Source organism: Mobula birostris, chromosome 7 (assembly GCF_030028105.1).
Source record: "Mobula birostris isolate sMobBir1 chromosome 7, sMobBir1.hap1, whole genome shotgun sequence".
Taxonomy (NCBI): domain Eukaryota; kingdom Metazoa; phylum Chordata; class Chondrichthyes; order Myliobatiformes; family Myliobatidae; genus Mobula; species Mobula birostris.
In genome coordinates, this window is record NC_092376.1 from 54,952,523 (window position 1) to 54,974,489 (window position 21,967).

Sequence of the window (21,967 nt, forward strand, 5' to 3'; positions counted from 1 at the left end):
ACATAGACTTGTCCTGTGATTACAAAAAAAAAGCAGAATAAGTAAGCACTCAGTTTCTCTTCTCCAGGTGCAAGCCCCTGGATACGGGGTGCTATCAGATGGACACACATGGCAATGGGGCACTGTCACAGCAGCCAAGGGATTTATAAAATTTGAAGGATAGAAGACATAGCTCTGGGCATCCAGAAGAAGAGATCCATGCAGACCATTAATGAATACCCTGGGAATTGTTATGATTCCCTTCAATACAAGGCCTCCAAAACTCCAGACTTTTTATTCCAGGACACAGCTTATTGATGGGTTCATCAGAATCAAGGAATACCTCATTTACACATGGTTCATGACACTCTGTAAGTAACCCAACCAGTGACTTTCAGGAGCACTTGCACTGGAGCCATGCGATCGCTGTCATAGGCTAAGATGTTGGAGTTTTGAAGCCATACTTCATGTGCCTGCTTGGTCTGGAGTAAGTTGCTGGCATCCAGTGACAACGTCCAGATTTCTTCGTGGTGAACTGGGTCCTGTACAACTCTGCAGTCTCAGGAGGATGAAAAGTCTCAGTTTATAAGCAAGGAGAATACAGATCATTCAGTGGGAAGATAAAAATGAGAATCTAATTGCCAAAGCACCCGGCACTAATGGACATGTGCCAATATGGTGCTTATTTGATTAATGTAGTGCCAATCTTGCACTAGTGTCATTGTGCTTATTATGCACATTTGTATGTTATGAATAATTCATTTTAATTTAAGTTTTTGTTAACATATTAGTCCTTATCTTGCACTCTTCTGCTGCTGTATGCTAATTTTCATGGCATATATGCCCTGTGTATGTATGTTTATGACAACAATAAACTTGAAAGTGGTGAACATTCCCTCAGTGCATACAGTACAAATGAAACTACCCACCAGCGGGGACCATTCATTCTCCTCTTCTGTAATATAGAGATGGCACAGGTTAAATAATAAAATAAGATAATTTTTGGCTACCATTTAAATAGTACACAGTGGAGGTGGTCTGGCCCAACTTCAAGTTCAGGGCTCCTTTGAATTTCTCCAGTAGTAAATAGGCCGAATCAAAGGTGGTGATGAATCTGCATATAGGAGGAAGATTGAAAAGTTGGCTGAGTAGTACCATAACAACACCTCTTACTCAATGTCAGCAAGACCAAGGAGCTGATTATTGATTTCAGGATAAAGAAACCAGAGGTCCATAGGATCAGAGGTGGACAGGGCCAGCAACTTTGAATTCCTTGGTGTTATTACTTTGGAGGACCTGTCCTGAACCCGGAATTTAAGTACAAAACAAAGAAAGCACGGCAGTGCTTCTACTTCCTTCGGAGTTTGCGAGGACTTGGCATGGCATATAAAAAATTGACAAAATGTGTGGTGGAGAGTATATTGACTGGCTGCATCACAGCCTGGTATGGAAACACCAATGCCCTTGAATGGAAAATCCTTTAAAAGTAGTGGATACAGCCCAGTCCATCATGGGTATAGCCTTCCAACCATTGAACACATCTACACAAAACGTTGTTGCAGGAAAGTAGCATCCATCATCATTTTTTCTCAGGGTTTATTCCTGCAGCCCTCCCTGTGAGTGGGTAAAGCTACAAGGCGCCAAGGAATTAAAAGTTGTTGACCTTCTCCACCACCCATGAAATGGTCCCTTCTTGCTGCTGCCATCAGGAAGAAGGTACTCACACCCTCAGGTTCAGGAACAGTTATTACCCTTCAACCATCAGGCTCTTGAACCAAAGTGGATAACTTCTCTCAACTATATATATAATTTGGACTTCTGAACTTTGTGGTTGTGTGACAGTGGGGAGGGAGTTGAGCCCTCGGGGAACCAGAATCAGATTGTTATCACTGATGTCTGATTTGAAAGTTTTTTGTTTTGCAGCAGCTGTAGAGTGAAAATACACAGAAACCTATACATTATAAAAATAAATAAACAATGTAAAAAGAAAGGAATATTAAGGTAGTGTTTATTAGTTCATGGGTTGTTCAGAAATCTGATGGCAGAGGGAAAGAAGTTGATCCAAGATCAATGAGTGGTCTTTAGGCTCCTGTACTATCTCTTTGAATGTAGTTACAAGAAGAGGGCACTTCCTGGATGGAGAGGGTCTTTAATGATCCTGAGTCACTGCCTATCGATAGTAGTGGTGGTGTGCCCATAATGGGGCTGGCTAGTCTATAACCTCTGCAGCCTCTTGCAATCTTGTACGTTGGAGCCTCCATAGCAGCTGGTGATGCAACCAGTACATCTCCTCAAACTCTCAATGAAGTATAACTGTTGGTGTGCCTTCTCCATAGCTACATCAGTATGTTGGGCTCAGGATAGATCTTCAGAGATGTTTACACCCAGAACCTGAAACTGCTCACCCTTTCCAATGTTGACCCTATCGATACCCTCTGCTGGTCGGGATCAACCATGAATGCTGTGTCCCAGCTGTCTACATGATATACAAGCCAGGGCAGTACGGTGTGAAGAGCAATCTGTTACCCACGAAGCAGGCTCCCCTCTCCACGCAGCTGGTGAGTTTAAAGGAACGGCAGAGACCGATACAGTTTGGCATCAGCAGCATCACGGGAGTTACCAGTCAGCATTGAACTCAATGTAGGACTACCTTTGGGACTCCACTCTGGAATTTTCCTCAGGGTTTACTCCTGAAGCCTTCCCCATGAGTGGGTATAGCCAGAAAGCAGCAGAGGTTTGAGATGAGATTTTTCCTCCTCCTAGATGAGCTGCCAAATACAGCTGACAAGCCCCCTCTGCTCAAAGCAAGAGTAACCCACTGTTGCCCCTTCTCTCAGAAGAAACAGTTCCACCAGGCTCAGTAGCTAAGCCACACCTGAAGGCCCGGAGCTGGATTTGGTTGTCAGAAGCCACTTGAGATGCACGCCATTAGGAGCATTTAGTAGGTAGTGGGAGCTTATTCCCTACTACCAACCCTGGCTAAAATGACCTTAATCAATGTTCCTGATTTTTTCTTCCTGAAGTTTACAATCAAGTTCTTGGTCTTACTGACGTTGAGTGCAAGGTTGTTATGATATCATCAACCAGCCCATCTATCTCACTTCTGCATGCCACCATCTGAAGTTGTGTCTACAACAGTTGTGTCATCGGCAAATTTATAGATGACATTTGAGTTGTATCTAATCACACAGTAATGAGTGTAGAGCAGTGGGCTACTCACACACCCTTGATTGCACTGTGTTGATAGTCAGCAAGGAGGAGACATTATTTCTGATCTGAACTGACTATGGTTTCCCAATAAGAAAGTCGAGGATCTAGTTACAGACCTGCTCCAAGCAGAGTGCAGTGGCAGTGAGATTGCATCCACAATGGACCTTTAGTGCAAATTCACAAGGTCTAGGTCCTTGCTCCTTCAGGAGTTAATTCGAGACACAACCAACCTCATGAAGCACTCAGTTATGGGAGACATCAGTGAGGAAACTCACCTTGCTCTTCTGGGACACAAAATGATTGCTGCCCTTTTGAAGCAGGTGGGAACATTAGGCTGCAGCAGTGAGAGGTCAAAGATGTCCTTGAACACGCCAACCAGTTGACTGGTACAGGTTTTCAGAAACCAGCCAGGTACATGTTGGGGCCTGATCACCATCTAAAATAATGTTCAGACATCAGCCACTGAGAAAGATCACAGCGCTGCCAGATACTTTGGGGATTGCAAAGTACAATGTTATTCTCCCATTGCAAGCAAGCATGGAAAATTGTTCAGTGATGAAAAATCACTGACAATTACGCTGTTAGGTTTCACCTTTTAGGAAGTAATGACATGCAGACCCTGCCTCAGCTTTGTGCAACTGATTCTGTCTCTAGCTTCACACGGAATAGCCTTTTTGTTCTCACAATGGCCTTCTATAGACCGTACCTGGATCTCTTGTGGCATTCTGGAACGCTGGTCTAGAGGACCACAGGTCTAGACCTCAACAGATTCATCCAGGGCTTCTGGTATGGGAAAACGTTGTATGTTCTTGAAGGCCACACTTGTTCACACAGTTCTTGATAATGTCGGTGATAGCGGTAACAAATTCATTCAGATCTGAAGATATGTCCCTGAATATGGTTCAGTACACTGATTCAAAGCAGTCCTCTGCTTCTCCTGACCATACCTTTACCATCCTCACCACTGGTGTTGAGGTCCTTGGTCTCTGCCTATCTATAAGTAAACCAGAATCTGTGCGTATTTTGTGGTACTGCGAAGAGCTCACCTCTTTTTCCTCATCTGGTCTAAGCCAGCATGTGGAACAAGTTTCCGTTGGATCTGTTTCTGGTAGGTGTGGACTTATTAAGTGTAGCATCTTGCTCCCCAGGCTTTAGTGTCTGTTTACTCAGACAAACAACAGAAATAAAGCAACAACAGAGCATTGAAGGTAGTAAATTCTCAACTACTGAAATGCATTATGTCAAGAGTCATACAGCACAGAACATTCTATTCTTGGACTACATTTACATGTACTACAAAAACCACTGACCATGCTTGCAGGAGATCCCAAAGTATTTTACAATTGAGAAATTATTATGCAAATGTGTTGCTGTTGTAATGCGGGAAAGTACCTTGTGCCTTTTGGGAATTAGGCAACGTATTGACTTGTGTGTTGATTTTCGAACTTGTATGAATATTCTTTTAAAACAAATACTGTTCACCTTATAGTCATTCCTAAAAACAGATTATTATGTCACTAGAAATAGCTACATACATGATCCTTAGGTGTGATTCATGGTGTTGGTATCCAAGATAATAAGAATTTTTGTCCTCCAGCATCAGATTCCCTCCACCCACACTATCGCCTAACACCCACAATTTTTTTGATCCTTTTAAATGTTCTTTCCAGGGAGTAAAAGGATCAATGCTAGATTGTTGATAAAGTACTGTTAGTATTGAACTTCATCTGAACCTTGTAAGATTCAATGCCATTATGGAATAAATTAATGTTGGACTGCAAAATGAGATAGTCATCTCCCTGTGTAGCTTTGTGTTTCATTTCTATTCCAACTGGCTTCAAGATCAAATTTTACATATTGCATTCTCTATATTTCACCTACATAGAAGGATATTGATTTGTGACTTTTAATATAAAGATGTCATATAAAAAATGTGCTAATTACATTCATTTGTTTTTGAAATGAGTCAGAAAATAGTTCCCTGAAATCTTATCAAGGACATGTTAAATTCCAAATAAATTATAATATTAAATTATAATAATTTCTAATAAATTATAATAAATATTTTTATTATAATGAGAAATTATTTTGTTTAAACAAAGAACAAAGAGGGAACTCTAATGTAAGAACTGAGTGGATGATTTCTCTTACCTAGTTCTACTGTAGAATGTATGAACAGATGATAAGAGAAGTAATCATCTACTCAGCCCTCAATCTGTTGCATCATTTGGTAAGAGTATAGCTAATTTGATTGTAATCTCAGTTTCACATTCTTGTCTATTTGTGATAACCTTTCATTCAATTCCTTATCCAGAATCTGTGTTGTAATGGATATAATTTATGCAGAAAACATACACCCAATTTGCCACCTTATTAGGAGGTACCACTAGAATATGCTTGTGGTCTTCTGCTGCTGTAGCCCATCCACTTCAAGGTTTGACATGCTGTGAATTCAGAGATGCTCTTCTACATACCGCTGTTTTAATGCATGGTTGTTTCAGTTACTGTCAGCTTGAACGAACCTGGCCATTCTTCTCTGACCACTCCCATTCACAAAGTGTTTTTGCCCAAAGAACTGCCACTCACTGGATGCATTTTGTTCTTCACACCAATCTCTGTACACTCTAGAGAATGCTGTGAAAATCGCAGGGGATCTGCAGTTTCTAAGATACTCAAACCACCCGATCTGACACCAACAATCATTCCATGGTCAAAGTCACCTAGATCTCATTTCTTCCTCATTCTGATGCTTGGCCTGAACAACAACTGAACCTCTTGACCATGTCTGCATGCTTTTATGCATTGAGTTGCTGGCACATGATTGGCTGATCAGATATTTGCATTAATAAGCAGGTTACAGGTGTACCTAATAAAGTAGCCAGTGAGTGTATTATTCTTTTGGGTTATAGAGGATGCCAGAGTTGAACTCGAAACTCTGAAACCCTGAGCAGTAACAGCATTGCACTAATTCTTTTGCTACCATGGCACCCTGTTATGACTCTCACATATGATTTTCTATGCAGGGGTGAAGTCAGTACTTATGAAGTGTGGCTAAGGAAGCAAAGCTCTTGCTGACTAAATGACTATTCAGTAATACGCCTGACTTCTCACTTTGAACATCACAGCTCAGAATACCGAAAAAGAAGAAATGCTGGTATACCCAGCAGGTCAGATCTTCCCACATTGAGTGGGAAGGGAAACCAAGTAAATGTTTCAGGTGGAAGACCCATTGACTGAACTGGAAAGAAAAGTAAAGTAGCTTGTTAAGCTGCATGGAATGTCTCTGGGATAACCATGGAGATAAGCTGTAAACAAATTAGAGGATGACAGCATAAAGATATATGAGTTGTAATATGCTGGTCAGAAAGACATGCCCCATGTTCCACCCTCTCCTTCTTCTCCTTTATGACTTGCCAGGCATGCCTTTCCGCTTACGTTTTGCAACTTTGGTGTTCTTTCATCTCTGTTCTCACTGTAAGCACTCCCATTTGCTCATTCACCAGATAATTTTGTTTAGAGCTTATCCCCATGGTTACCCCAGTTTTACCCTTCCCACTTTCCCTGCAACTGAACAGGTATCTTTTCTTTCCTTCCCAATTCGGACGAATAGTCTCCAACCTGAAACATTAACTCGGTGCCTCTACCCACAGATGTGTCCTGACCTTCTGAGCATTTCCAGTTTTCTCTGTTTTCTTTTTGGTTTGGACTTCTAGCATCTGCAGTTCCTGACCTTTCACAGTTTAGAATAATTTTGTAGCAAGCACATTATTCCTGAACAACACCAGAAAGTATTAGAAATAATCAATATCTCTGTTGCCATTTTCACAAATTGAAAGGGTTAATGATTGATGATTTTTCATAGTATTATAGCCACTTCTCGTTTGATCTTCCTGTTAAATGAAGCATCTAAGCTCATGAAATATGCACTCTTATACACAACTTCAAAGAGCTCTCCTAAAGATAAGAATTGGTTTGTATGGCCATATTAGCCCAAACCAGCCAAAGGGAGCATTACCTGATCAAGGGCCAATGTAGTGATATTGAGTAATAGCCTTCATGTATTTCAAAGCACAATAATGCATAAACCCAATTGGGTATCTCCAAGCATCTCATCATCTCTAATTTTTTTGGATGCAGAACTGGGTTGAGAAGTGACAGATGGAGTTCTACCTGGATAAATTTGAAGCGATTCACTCTGGGAGGCCAAATTTGAAGGCAGAATACAGGGTTAAGGGCAGGATTTTTAGCAGTGTGGAGGAATTGAGGGATCTTAGGATCCATGTCCATAGTCCCTCCAAGTTGCTGCACAAGGTGATAGGGTTGTTAAAAAGGCATATGGTGTGTTGGCCTTCATTAATTGAGGGATTAACTTCAAAAGCTGACTGGTAATGTTGCAGATCTATAAAACCCTGGTCAGACATACTTGGAATAATGTGTTCAGTTCTGGTCATCTCAATATAAGACTTTAAGACATAGAAGCCAAATTAGGCCATTTGGCCCATCGGATCTGCTCCACCATTCAATCATGGCTGATCCTTTTTTCCCCTCCTCACCCCCACTCCCTGGCCTTCTCCCCATAACCTTTGACGCCATGCCCAATCAAGAAACAATCAAGCTCTGCCTTAAATACACCCACTGTGGCTACGCGTGGTAATAAATTCCACAAACTTATCACCCGCTGGCAAAAGAAATTTCTCCACATCTCTGTTTTAAATGGACGTCCCTCTATCCTGATGCTGCATCCTTTTGTCCTGGACTTCCCCCCCCCCCCACCCCACCATGGGAAACATCCTTTCCATATCTACTCTGTCTAGGCCTTTCAACATTGAAAAGCTTTCAATGAGATCCCCCTTCATCCTTCTAAATTCCAGCGAGTACAGACCCAGAGCTATTACATGTTCCTCGTACGATAACCCTTTCATTCCCAGAATCATCCTTCTGAACCCTCTCTAATGCCAGCATATCTTTTCTTTGATGAGGAGCTCAAAATTGTCCACAATACCCAAGGTGAGGCCTCACCAGTGCCTTGTAAAGCCTCAGCACTACATCCCTGCTCTTGTATTCTAAACCTGTTGAACTGAATGCCAACATTGCATTTGCCTTTCCTGATTGGAAAGATGAGGCAGTTTTAGAGAGGGTGCAGAGGAGACTTACCAGGATGCTGCCTGGATTGGAGGGCATGTCTCATGATGATAGATTGAGTGAGACAGGAAGGATGAGAAGTGACTTGATAGAGGTGCACAAGGTGATAAGGGGCATAGATAGATCAAGTGGATAGCCAGAGATTTTTCTTCCCCAGGGCGGAAATGACTAATACTAAAGGGCATAACTTTAAGGTGATTGGAGGAAAGTATGTATAGGGCTGAGGTTCCCAACCTTTGTTATGCTGTGCATTCATACCACTAACCGAAGGGTCCGTGGACCCCAAGCTGGGAGCTCCTTGTATAGGGGTAGTGTCAGAGGTAAGTTTTTTACACAGGGAGTGGTGGGTGCATGGAACATGCCGACAGGGGTGGTGGACTTTTAGATAGGCACAAAGATGATAGGAAAATGGAAGGTTTTGTGGGAGGAAAAAGTCTGATTGATCTTAGAGTAGGCTTAAAGTTCAGCACAACATGGTGGACTGAAAGCCTGTTCTGTGTCGTACTGTTCTATGTTTGCTATGTTTAATTGGGTGCTGATATAGAGCCAACAAAAGCTAATGCAGTTTATATCAGATTCTACTTGATAATTCTCAGTCACAGTTCCTCCATTCAACTCGCAGTTAGCATTGCAATAAGCACTTAATTATTTCATCAGACCTCATTTGCACACTTAAGGTTCTTGTGCGTTGCATTTGCTGCCTTTGATGACAGTGGAGGACCAGTTTGAAATGGGAGGCAACACAATGTAGATGGGATACTCTCAGATAAGCCCCCTCTCCTATTTTAAATACCCTCCCACCCAAAAGCTGTACACACCAGCTCTGTGGTGAAAAAGGCACAACAGCGCCTCTTTCACCTCAGACAGTTGAGGAAATCCTAAAAATTTCTACAGGAGTACAATTGAGAACATCCTGACTGGCTGCATCACTGCCTGGTATGGGAACTGTACTTTCCTCAGTCGCAGGGCTCTGTAGAGAGTGGTGCCGACAGCCCAGTGCATCTGTAGATGTGAACTTCCCATGATTCAGGACATTTACAAGGACAGTTGTGTAAAAAGGGCCCCGAAGGATCATTGGGGACCCGAGTCACCCCAGCCACAATCTATTCCACCTGCTACCATCCGGGAAGCGGTACTGCAGCATAAAAGCCAGGACCAACAGACTCCAGGACAGCTTCTTCCACCAGGCCATCAAACTGATGAACTCACGCTGATTTGAGTGTACTCTATATTACATTGACTGTTCTATTTATTATAAATTATTATAAATTACTATGATTGCACTTGGCACATTTAGATGGAGACGTAACATAAAGATTTTTACTCCTCATGTATATGAAAGATGTAAGAAATAAAGTCAATTCAATTCAAATACCACAAGGTAGGTGGAATTAAAATCATCTCTTTACAAGACTATTCCTCAGCTAAATTTTACTGAGGGTGAAGACTAACTTTTAAATAGCAGAAGGTCAGTGTAAATTGACATGACTGTAAGCTATTAAATTATGGAAATACCATGCTATTTCTAGAATATCAGTCATTTTATAACATGCAAATATCCTTTGACTAAAACTCTTATCTTAAGAAAGCTTCCAAATCATTGCAAATTAAGCAAAAATATTTAGAGGAGTGAGCAGGGTCAACTCAAAGTGGTTCATTCAGCCAATAACTAGGCTGCTGGTAACGATAACCATGGAAAGTAAACAGCGTTCCTAATACAAATATAATTAACTGTACTTATGTGAAATTTGCTGGTTTTTTCCCATTATCACCTGAAGTACAAATGAGGACAATGTTAGCAGAAAGGAGATAACTGTTAGCTAGATTTTACTGCAAATTTAATGGAATATTAAAGATGCTGAATACCATCTGAACAGTATCAGGCAGAATTTGATATAACTGCATTAGGAGATTTTAGGGCTCACTCCCCTGATCTTTTGCACAAGCCCAAGATAGACCTAGCCATTGAGGTACCTGGAGATCCCCTGCAAAGATCTGTATTTCAACACTCTGATGCAAACATGGTCTGTTGCCTGATATCTAGGCCGTGTCCTGATACAGATATTGTATCTTTATAAATATGCAAATCACCTACCAGGTTCAGAGAATTAAAAGATGCAACTTGTGCTCTGAACTTCAGAGTAAATAGCACCTCACTATTATTTAACACATGTAGGCTTTGCACATAGTTTTGTGTATTTAATTCACCACAGAATGTTGGATCTCAGTTATCTTTAATAATGACCTTCTAACAACAGGATGCCATTGACGGAGAACTAATCAGCCACACTTAGAGAAAGTAGAATTTAAAGGCTCAGTCACATTTCTTTGTGTGGTCCAGCATTGTAGATATTTAAAAGTGTCATATTTTAAATATTATTATTTAAATAGCAAGTGGGGCAGCGCATTAGGGTTAGGCGTAGTGGTTAGCATAATGCTATTACAGCACCAGCAATACTCGATGGGCAGGATGGCCTAATTCTCCTCCTATGTCTTATGCTGTAGATTCAATTCGCACAGCTCTCTGTGAGGAGTTTGCACATTCTCCCCGTAACTGCATGGGCTTGCCCTGGTGTGTAGGCTAGAAGATCAATTGGTCATATGAATGTAATTGGACAGCGCGGAAGAGCCGAAGAGCCTGTTCTGTGTGGTATCTCTAAATAAATAAATAAATACTTAATGATATTTTCTTCTTGCATCTGCCTCTCTGTCTCAGTTACATCAATGCTCTGTTTTCCTTCCGTTGCCTGCTTTGATACTAATCATTGACTGTAATCAACCTCCTTGTATTTGTTTTCAATGTTTCAACTGCCGTGGTGACGTTAACCCTACCAGACACTGAGGTCTCTGATTCCTCGGACATACCGTTATCCATTTGCATTTCCAGCACAGCAATAAAGTACACAATTTATTTAAAGCGGGACATGCAGAATGTGTTTACAATGTTCTGCTCCGGTGAGGTTCAAGTGATTTAAGCTTTCCACAGGAAGTCTCTCAAACAAAAGCTTTTTGCATGAATGAGTTTACCCAAGATCATAGATTCATCATTAAAATATGTGCATCACTAAAATAGTTGTCTGGAGAGATGCACTGTAACCAATGGCTCAGTTACTTTGTTAAAACCTGTGCTCTACGTGGTGCAGTCTGTTTCATCTGGAATCCTAAGCCAAGTGAATTCTACGAATTGCTGGAGGCTGTCTTCCTAAAAGCAAAAACTAAAGATTTTCTTTCTTTAATAGCTCTACTATAATCTGCTCATTATCAGGCAATATTCCTATTCATAACATTTTAACATAAAAATTAACATAGAAAGCTTTTGTCACACCGCACTTGGAGTATTGCGTGCAGTTCTGGTCACCCCATTATAGGAAGGACGTGCAGAGGAGATGCTGCCAGTACGTTGCCTGGATTAGAGGTATGAGCTGTAAGTAAAGATTAGATAAACTTGGGTTGTTCTCAGTCAGAGACGTGATAGGTTGTTAAAATTATAAGAGGCATAAATAGAATGGACATTCAAAATCTTTTCCGCCAAGGTAGAAATGTCAAACACTGGAGGACATACTTTTAAGGTTGAGGGGAGGGAGGTGGAACTTAAAGGTGATGTGAGGGCATTTTTTACACAGAGACCACTATCATCCAGTAGCACTTATATCCACTGTGATGAGGTTCTTAGGGAGGTTGGTCGTGAAAGATATCAATTCCCACATGGGGAGTAACATGGACCTGCTCCAATATGCCTACTATCACAACAAATCAATAGCAGATGCCATTTTATTGGTTCTCCACTCGGCCTTGGGACATCTGGACAGTGAAGCTGCATACATCAGGATGCTTTTCATCGATTACAGCTCAGCAGTCAACACTATCATCCTCTCAGAACTAATTAATGAGCTTCAAGTCCTAGGCTTCAATACCTCTGTATGCAACTGGATCCTCGACTTCATCATTTGCAGACCCCATTCAGTTCAGATTGGCGACAAAATCTCTTCCACAATCTCCATTATCACAGGTGTACCACAACACTGTGTGCTTAATCTCCTCCTCTACTTGCTTAATAATTATGTCTGTGAGGCTATTCATATGTACATTTGCTCACAACGCCAGTGTCATTGGCCGAATCAAAGTGATAGTGAATCGGCATAAAGGAGGGAGATTGAAAATCTGGTTAAGTGATACCACAACAACAGCCTCTCACTCAACATCAACAAAGCAAAGAGCTGATTATTGACTACAGGAAGGGAAAACCTATGGCCCATGAGCTTAGCAGTTCCTCACATGCTTTAAAATAAAATGACACTGAGGTACTAACTGAGAAGCTTTATGGTCTTTACCTGGCAGAGTGTGTTTAGAAACAAGGAATAGTAGGTTCGTGGAAAGATTGCTGTGATTTCACAGATGTCAGGAATGGGTTTGTCTTTTCCTTGTCTCCTCTTTCCTGAGCTGGAAGAACTTAACGATCCTCACTGCCCCTCACTGACTGTGGAAGCAGCCTAATGCAACATGGTGATTCTTTGAGCAATAATCCAAATTCTAGTGGCAGCAAGTCTTAACTCTGAGTCAAAGTTCTGGCCTCAGAAGCGTTCCTCAGAGGATGCTGAGTAGGTAGAATGAGTTGCCAGAGAAAGTGGTAGGTCTGTGTACAATTACAACATTTGAAGTGGTAGATCTGTGTACAATTACAACACTTGAAGTGGTAGATCTGTGTACAATTACAACATTTGAAGTGATAGATCTGTGTACAATTACAACACTTGAAGTGGTAGATCTGTGTACAATTACAACATTTGAAGTGGTATATTTGTGTACAATTACATTTGAAGTGGTAGATTTGTGTACAATTACAACATTTGAAGTGGTAGATTTGTGTACAATTACAACATTTGATGTGATAGATCTGTGTACAATTACAACATTTGATGTGATAGATCTGTGTACAATTACAACATTTGAAGTGGTAGATTTGTGTACAATTACAACATTTGAAGTGGTAGATCTGGGTGCAGTGTATAATTACAACATTTGAAGTGGTAGACCTGTATACAATTACAATATTTGAAGTGGTAAATTTGTGTACAATTACAACATTTGAAGTGGTAGATCTGGGTGCAGTGTACAATTACAATATTTGAAGGACATTTGGACATGTGAATTATTTTTTACCAAGTGTCATGTGTGAAGCCAAGCAGAGCTGCAGAACGGATACTGTTAATGAGAGAGATAACGAGAGACAACGGAGCCATTCAAAATGCTAATAAGAGAGAAGAGAGCGATAACGAGAGAGAGACACATAATTCAGTATGTTGGCGTCTGCCACAGACAGTTTGCTTTGAACCTGCACTGTTCATTAACAATCCTGCTGAGACAATAGGAAGTGTGAAGTTTGATGGACTGGTGATACCCCATCAGGGGGATAAAAATAGCGGATTTCCTAAAGCACAACACACATGCCACGAGACCCTGGAAAGAGCATTGTGCCCCACAAGTTGGTGGGAGTTTGGAGGACTGATTCGCGGGAATTGGCCAGAGGCTCACAGGGTGTAAAGGTACGACCGGTGGGGACCTGTTGTGTGTCCGCCCTTGCCTGGGTGCCGGGTTCACCACGGAAGAACGATCACATCCGGAATGGAGGGGTCACAGTCGGTGACCACAGCGGGATCAGAAGGCGTTGAAAGATTTGCCTGAAACCTCAACTGTATCTCTCACTCTCTCTCTCTCTCTCTCTCTCTCTCTCTCTCTCTCTCTCTCTCTCTCTCTCCAACGGTACAACAGCGATTACTTTGAACTACACTAGACTGAACTGAACTCTGCTTCACCTTAAGACTGATCATTTTACCCCTAGACTGCAATAGAGCTTGGTTGATTCCTATTACCCTATGTCTGTGTATACGTGTATGCTATCATTGCTAACCTGTTACATTTATATCCTTGCGGTTAGTGTACTGTATTAATTATTTTTGTTAATAAAACTTTATTAGTTTCTAGTAATCACAGACTCCAACGAGTGTTCCATTTCTGCTGGTTTAACAACCCAGTTACAGGGTACGTAACACAAGGTAGAGTGAAAGTGCCATCAGTACAGATCATTTCATGATATCTGTGCACTGAGGCAATTCAGGGAAGAATCAATAACAGAATGAGGGGTAAATTGTTTCATTTATGAAGGAAATGCAGTGCAGGCTGACAATAAGGTGTAAGGCAATTAGGAGGTAGATTGTGAGGTCAAGAGTCTATCTTTTGCATTGATAGAAAAGGTTTAGAGGGATATGGGTCAAATGCAGTCGAATTGGCAACATGGTTGGTCAGCATGGATGGATTGGGCCAAAGGGCCTCTTGGATCCTTGTGTTTTTGCAATCCAGAAGTTCAAAAGTCAAGAATGTGACACAAAAAGTTTTGTTTATGGCTGTTTTATTAACTATTAGAAGAAAAAATAATGAGCAAAAAGAGCAGAGAATAAAGAAGATGTGGTACTCCTGTAGAAAAAAACTGACCCTGACTGAAAAGATAACAACTAACCTATAAAATAACCAGGTTCATTGCTTGGCACCTATTGCATAAAAACTAAGAAGTTCTGGAAAAAGGGAGAAGCAGCTATACAATTACTGTAACATTCAGTGGACAATTAGACATACAGGTGATTATATAAAACTCAGCCAAGCATAGGAAAGTTAAGCTACAAGAATATGAGAAAATAACAATTCTTCACCCTAATCCAACATGAGGATGACAGTTGTAGGCCACTCTCGATGACTACTCTCAAGTTGGAGGAGCAACATTTCATTTTCTGTCTGGGTCGCCTCCAGCCTGATGATGCCATAGCCTCTGCACTCCACTACATCCTGTCCCACCTGGAGAATGGTGCTTCATATGCCAGGATGCTGTTTATCGACTTCAGCTTGGCACTTAATTTGATTGTCCATCAGAAGCTGGTGAGTAAACTGTCTTCGTTGGGTCTCAAAACCTTTCTCTGTAACTGGATCCTGGACTTCTTGACAGAAAGGCAGAATCCAGTTACCATGTTGGCAGAAACATCTTTAGCTCTATCGTGCTGAAAAATGGCACCCACCCCCACCCCCCTTCCCACCGGGGCTGCATACACAGCCACTGCTATTCACGCAGCCTTGGCGGACGCAGGTGCATTACTGCATTGCTAGATCCAGTTCAAACCGAATCGTCAAGTTCACTGATGACACACAATGGTTGGCTTCATCCACAATGACGACGAGACGGAGTACGGAGAGGTGGTCGAGCCACTGGCAGAAAGGTGCAAACAGAACAACTTGAGTCTCAACATGGACAAAACCAAGGAGGTGATTGCAGACTTTAAAAAGGTGTAGGCTGACAACTCCTCACTGCGCATGCACAGCTCAGGGAGGGAGTTAGGAGGACCAAGTTTCTGGGAGTGCACATAATGACGATCTCACCTGGCCCCTCAACACCACCTCTTTGGTCAAGAAAGCACAGCAACACTTCCACTTCCTGGGGAGATTGGGGCAAGTAAGCCTCTCCCCATCCAACCCCATACTAACCAATTTTTTTCCAGGAGCAAAATTGTAAGTGTCCTGACCAGCTGCATCACTGTCAGGAACTGTAAGTCATCTGACCACAAGTCCCTACAAAGGATTGTGAGGGCTGCTGAGAGGATCATCAGGGTCTCTCTTACATCCATTAGAGAAATTAATCAGGAGCATTGCATACACAGGGCCCTTAGCATTGTCAATGATCCCTCCCCTCATCCAACAACCTCTTTGATCCCCTACCATCAGGCAGAAGGTACCATACCATTCACACAAGGACTGTTAGGATAGGAAACAGCTTCATCTCCAATGCCTTAAGACTACTGAGCTCCCTGCTACCACCCAGTACCAGTAGCATTGTACTGTTTACTTTTTAACTTGTGTTGCAAATTTCCCTTCCGGCTTAAGGTGATGCAACTGAAAATGGGCGACAGCTTACTGGCAGTTCATAAAGCAAGGAAATACAAATAAATACTTCATTAATAACACTTTTTCTGTGAAAATTGTGGTAAACTATCACCACAAACAGTGAAGAGGCAAGCGAAGGTGAGGCTGACTCAAGGGTTGAGGTGTACGGGTGTGATTCAAGTCAGAGTGAAGGCATGTTTGAGAAGAAATGGTTGGAGCAAGGATGAGGCATGTTCAAGATGGTATCAGAGTCAGAGATGGAGCTGGAGTGAGCGGAGCAGAGAAAAGTCAGAGCAGAGGAGTTTTGGAGCCCATCCATCTAATCCGAGTGTGAGGTTGAATCGATCTAAGTATCAGGCTGATTTGGGGAAGTCAGGTAAGGGCCAGAATGTGGCAGCAAGGTCCAGGCCCAGAGCATATCGATGCAGTGGGGCCCGGGTCCTAGAATGGGGGACGTCCCAGCGTTTGGACAATTTAAGTGCCAGACCAGATGTACTGAAAAGGCAGGGTGTTGGGAATGGAGGCAAGAGTCAGCCCGGGTTCTGCTCGCTACTTCGTGACGTTTACTCTGCTCCCTGTGGCACTGAGGTTTTGTCTCGCTCTGGGCTGCGAGCTCTGTGATGATTTGCCCCACTGAGTGATGTACTGAAGCTGAGGCTGAGGCTATGGGCCTGCACCATCTGCTCCAGACTTCCGGGCCTATGGACTCGCTTTAGTCCTGAAAGCTGTTGCTTGCTTTTATTGTTTGCGTGATTTGCATCTTCTCTCTCTCTCTCTCTCTCTGTGCATTGGTTGTTGGACTATTTTTTAACTAGGTTCTTTTGGGTTTCTTCTTTCGTGGGTTTCTGTAAGCAGACAAATCTCGAGGTTGTATAATTTATATGTATTTGATAATAAATGTACTTTAAAATGCACCTTATTATTTGAAAGTTTACTGGTGGCAGCATTACTGTAGGTGTGTGAGTGATATGTACTGTGCTGTGAACCTTGGTCCAGAGGAACGTTGTTTCATTTGGCAGTTCACGTGTGTACAGTTCAATGACAATAAACTTGAACTTGAACCTGATGCATGAACCTCCATTTCTCTAACCTGGTCATTTTCCCATTCCCCATTATGGCTCCCCTCTTACCTGTTCTCTTTTACCTCCCCCTGCTGCCCCTCTTCCTTACATTTCCCCCATGGTTCACTCTCCTCTCCCAGCAGATTCCTTATTCTTCAGTCCTTTACCTTTTCCACCAATCACCTCCCAGCTTCTCACTTCACCGCCCTCCCCCTTCCCCACCCACTCTTCCCACTCGCCTGGCTTCACCTATCACCTTCTAGTTTATACTCCCCCCCTCCCCCATCTTCTTCCCCATTCCTTTCCAGTCCTGATGATGGGTCTTGGCCCAAAAAATCAACTGTTTATTCTTTTCCATAGCTGCTCTCTGACCTGCTGAGTTCCACCACCATCTTGTATGTGGTACTCCAGTCCAACAGGCCTGTTTCTGTGCTGTATGGCTCTATGGCTTTTTCCTGAGAACAAATTCGAGATGTTGATCTGAGACTCCAGTCATTTTGCCATTCAGATCAGAATTGTAGGCTTTTAAAGTCATGGAGTAATAATGCATGTAAACAGGTCCTAAGACCCAATTGTCCATGCTGACCTGTCTATCTGAGCTAGTCCCATTTAACTCTGTTCAAGCGATAGTCCCCCTCCTTTTCTATCCATGTACCGATTCAAATGTCCTTTAAACTTTGCATTTGTGTCCACCTCTACCACTTCTTCTGGCAGCTTGACCCTTGCATCCTCCATCCTTTGTATGGGAAAAGCTACCACTTCAGTTCCTTGAATGAGTTTCCTGAGGAGGTGATAAAGGTGATTGATATTGGATGTTGTTGATGTGGATTTTTGTAAGCATTTAACAAAATCCATCATGGTAGGCTGATCAATAACCTTAAAATGCATGGGATTGGTACTTGGTAGTTCCGCTCCTCCTTCATGACTGGCTTATCCTTAGAAGACTGAGGGTGGAGATGGAAGGGTTTATTCTGGCCGGAGGTCCCTGACCAGTCGTGTTTCTCAGGTATCAGTGGAGGGGACTCCGTTGTTGGTGATGTATATAGATGCCTTGAATGAAGATGTAGAAGGCTCGATTAGTAAATTTGCAGATGACACGAAGATTGGTGGAGCTGTGGATTGTGTCAAAGGATACAGCAAGATGTAGGTTAGTTACAGATATGGGCAGAGGAATGGCAGAATCCAGGGAAGTGTGAAGTGCTGCACGTTGGGAGGTCTAATGCAAGGGTGAAGTATACAGTTAGTAACAGGACCTCTAATGGGATTGATGTGCAGAGGGATCTTGGGGTCTTTAAAAGTGGCCACAGAAATAGATAGGGTGGTAAAGGCATGCTGACTTCATTGGTTGGGGCATTGAGTATAAAAGTCCTGTTGCAGTTGTATAAAACTTTGTTTAGGCTGCACTTGAGATGGTGGGCAATTCTGATCGTCCTATTAGGATTGGAAACTTTGGAGAGGGTGCAGAAGAGGTTTACTGGGATGCTGCCTGAATTAGAGGGAATGAGGTTAGACAACTTTGGTTGCTTCCTCTGGAGAATCATAGGCTGAAGGGGGAACTGACAGAAGTTGAAGCAGGTAGGACAGTGGTATTTAAATGGCTGTTAGAGAGACACATCAATATGCAAGGAACGGAGGGATATAGATCGTGCACTTGGGAAAGAGACTTATACTGTTCGAAATGAGCCTACATTCATGATCTTGTACTGCTGTAGCCCATCCACTTCAAGGTTCCACTTGTGATGTGTTTACAGATGCTCTTCTGCACACTACTGTTGTAACATGTGGTTATTTGAGTTATTGTCACCTTCATGTCAGCTTGAACCAATGTGGCCATTCTCCTCTGACCTCTTTCATTAACTAGGTGTTTTGGCCCACAGAACTGCCACTCACTGGATGTTTTTGGTTTTTCAAACCCATTCTCTGTAAACTCTAGAGACTGCTGTACATGAAAATCACAGGAGATCAGCTGTTTCTGAGATATTCAAGCCATCCAGGCTGGCATCAACAATCATTCCATGGCCAATGTCTTCCCAATGTCCGCATGCCTCTATGCATTGGGTTACTGCCACGTGCCTGGCTAACTAGATAATTACATTAGCAATCAGGTGTACCAGTATGCCTAATAAAGTGGCCACCGAAGGTCTATTCCATGTTCCCTTTTAAATCTTTCCCCTCTTGCTATCAGTCTATGTACCCTGAGAAAAAGGCATTTTATTTATGGCCCTCATGATTTTATATACCTCAATAAGGTCACCCCTCTGCCTCTGAGGCTCCAGGGAAAATAGTCCTATCCTACCCAGTCTTTCTTAATAACACAACCCCTTCAGTTTCAGTAAAATGCTTATAGATTTCTTCGGTACCCTTTCCAACTTTATAATATCCTTCATAGAGCTGAATGACCAGAACTATGCTCAATACTTTAAATGCGTTCTCATCAATGACTTGCACTGACATCCCAACTGCTGTTCCCATTGCCCTGACCATTGAAGGTAAGCATGCCACATGCTTTCTTCACCACCCTATCTATCTGTGTTGTTACTCTCAGCTAATTATGAACCAGTACTCCGAAGTCTCTCTGTTGTGCAACACTCTCCATTTACTGCATAAGTCATGCCCTTGTTTAAGTTGCCAAAATGCAACACATTGCGCTTGTCTGAGTTAAGTTCCATTTGCTATACTTTGGCTCATTTCGCCAGTTCCTCTGAACCTGGTGTAACTTGAAATAACTCTCTCCACTGTCCACTAAGCCACCAATTTTTATGCTATCCGCAAATTTATTAACTACTTTAACAATATAAACATCCAAATCATTAATATAGATAATGAACAACAGTGACCCAGCACTGATGCCAATGGCACATAACCGGCCACAGGCCTTTAGCTTGAATAACAATCACCCACTACCACCCTCTCTCCTTTTCACCGAACAAATTTTGTTTCCATTTGGTCTGCTTGCTCTTGATCCCTTCTGATCTAACCTTCCAGACTAGCCTACCATACAGGATCTTGTCAAATGCCTTGCTGAAATCCATTTAGATGTTGCCTACCACTCTGCTGTTGTCAATTTTCTTGGTCAAGAAACTCTATCAAATATATGAGACACGAATTCCCATATAAAAAGCCATGTTGACTATCCCAAATCGGTCAAATGCTGGTAGATCCTATCCCTCACAATCCCTTCTGGTTTCCTTCCCACCACTAACTGGCCTGTAATACCCTGGCTTGTCCTTGCAGCCATTCTTAAATAAAGGCACAAGTTAGCTGGCCTGCAGCATTGGGCAGGAGGTCCTATTCCACCACGTTCAGAAACAATTATTGCTCTATAAGCATTGTGGATAACTTCACTCACCTCAATGCTGCACTGACTTCCCAACTTATAAACTTACCCTTAAAGACTTTACAACTCAGTATTATTGATTTCCTTTGATCATTTAGTCTTTGCACAATCAGAATCAGGTTTATCATCAACAACATGTGTCATAAAATTTATTATTTGTCCTCTTTTGCACATTGGATGCTTGCCAGTCTTGATTAAGTATAGCTTTTCATAAATTCTATTGTATTTTTTTTATTTTCCTGTAAATGCATGCAAGAAAATGAATCTGAAGGTAGTTTATGGTGACATAGCATATATGTACTTTGATAATAAATTTACTTTGAACTACATTCCTGTACAAGGTTCTAACTCCAGAATGAAGTTTGCAGACAACACCACGGTGGTTGGCCTGATCAGAGGGGATAACGAGACGGCCTACAGGGATGAGGTCCAGCACCTGGCCGCATGGTGTGCCGACAACAACCTGGCCCTTAACAACCAGAAGACCAAGGAGATCACTGTGGACTTCAGGCATGCTAGGAGCCACACTCACGTCCCCACCTACATCAACGGAGCTGTAGTGGAGCGTGTATCAAGCTTCAAATTCCTTGGTGTCCACATTTCTGAGGATCTCACTTGGACCCTGAACTCCTCCATTCTGATCAAAAAGGCGCAAAGTACCTTTATTTCCTGCGGAACATCAAGAAAGCTCACCTCTGTCCCAGGATACTGATGGACTTTTACTGCTGTACCATTGAGAGCATACTCACCAACTGCATCTCAGTGTGGTATGGCAATTGTCCTGTATTGGACCGCAAAGCACTCCAGCGTGTGGTGAAAACTGCCCAGCGGATTATCGGCACCCATTTGCCCACCATTGAGAACATCTTCCATAAATGCTGCATGGGCAGGGTGAAAAGCATTATAAAGGATGCATCTCACCCTAACCATGGACTTTTCACTCTCCTCCCATCCGGTAGGCACTACAGGAGCCTCCGCTCCTGCACCAGCAGGCACAGGAAGAGTTTCTTCCCTGAGGCTCTGACCCTGCTGAACCTCTCATCACAGCGCTAAGCAGCATTGCACCCATATTGTACTGTCTCAGTACTTTTATATTTGTGTGCTGTAGCACTTACGTTTTATTCGCAGTTATTTTGTAAATAACACTATTCTTTGCATTTCTGGTTAGATGCTAACTGCATTTCATTGGCTTTGTATCTGTACTTGGCACAATGACAATAAGGTTGAATCTAATCTAATCTAATCTAACTTTGAATTTTGATCCACCAGTCTTCAAGTATCTCTCCCATGCATAAAGATGATGAAGGGTGATGTA

General features: G+C 42.3%; 1 protein-coding gene across 1 annotated transcript in view; it reads right to left on the minus strand.

Moving 5' to 3' along the window:
- Positions 1-17,435, minus strand: part of LOC140200212 (GRIP and coiled-coil domain-containing protein 2) — a 448,110-nt gene extending 430,675 nt beyond the window's left edge. Inside the window, exon 1 of the mRNA XM_072263197.1 lies at positions 17,432-17,435. Within this exon, the coding sequence (XP_072119298.1) occupies positions 17,432-17,435 (4 nt within the window). The remainder of the gene's footprint in view (positions 1-17,431) is intronic.
- Positions 17,436-21,967: the final 4,532 nt, after the last annotated feature.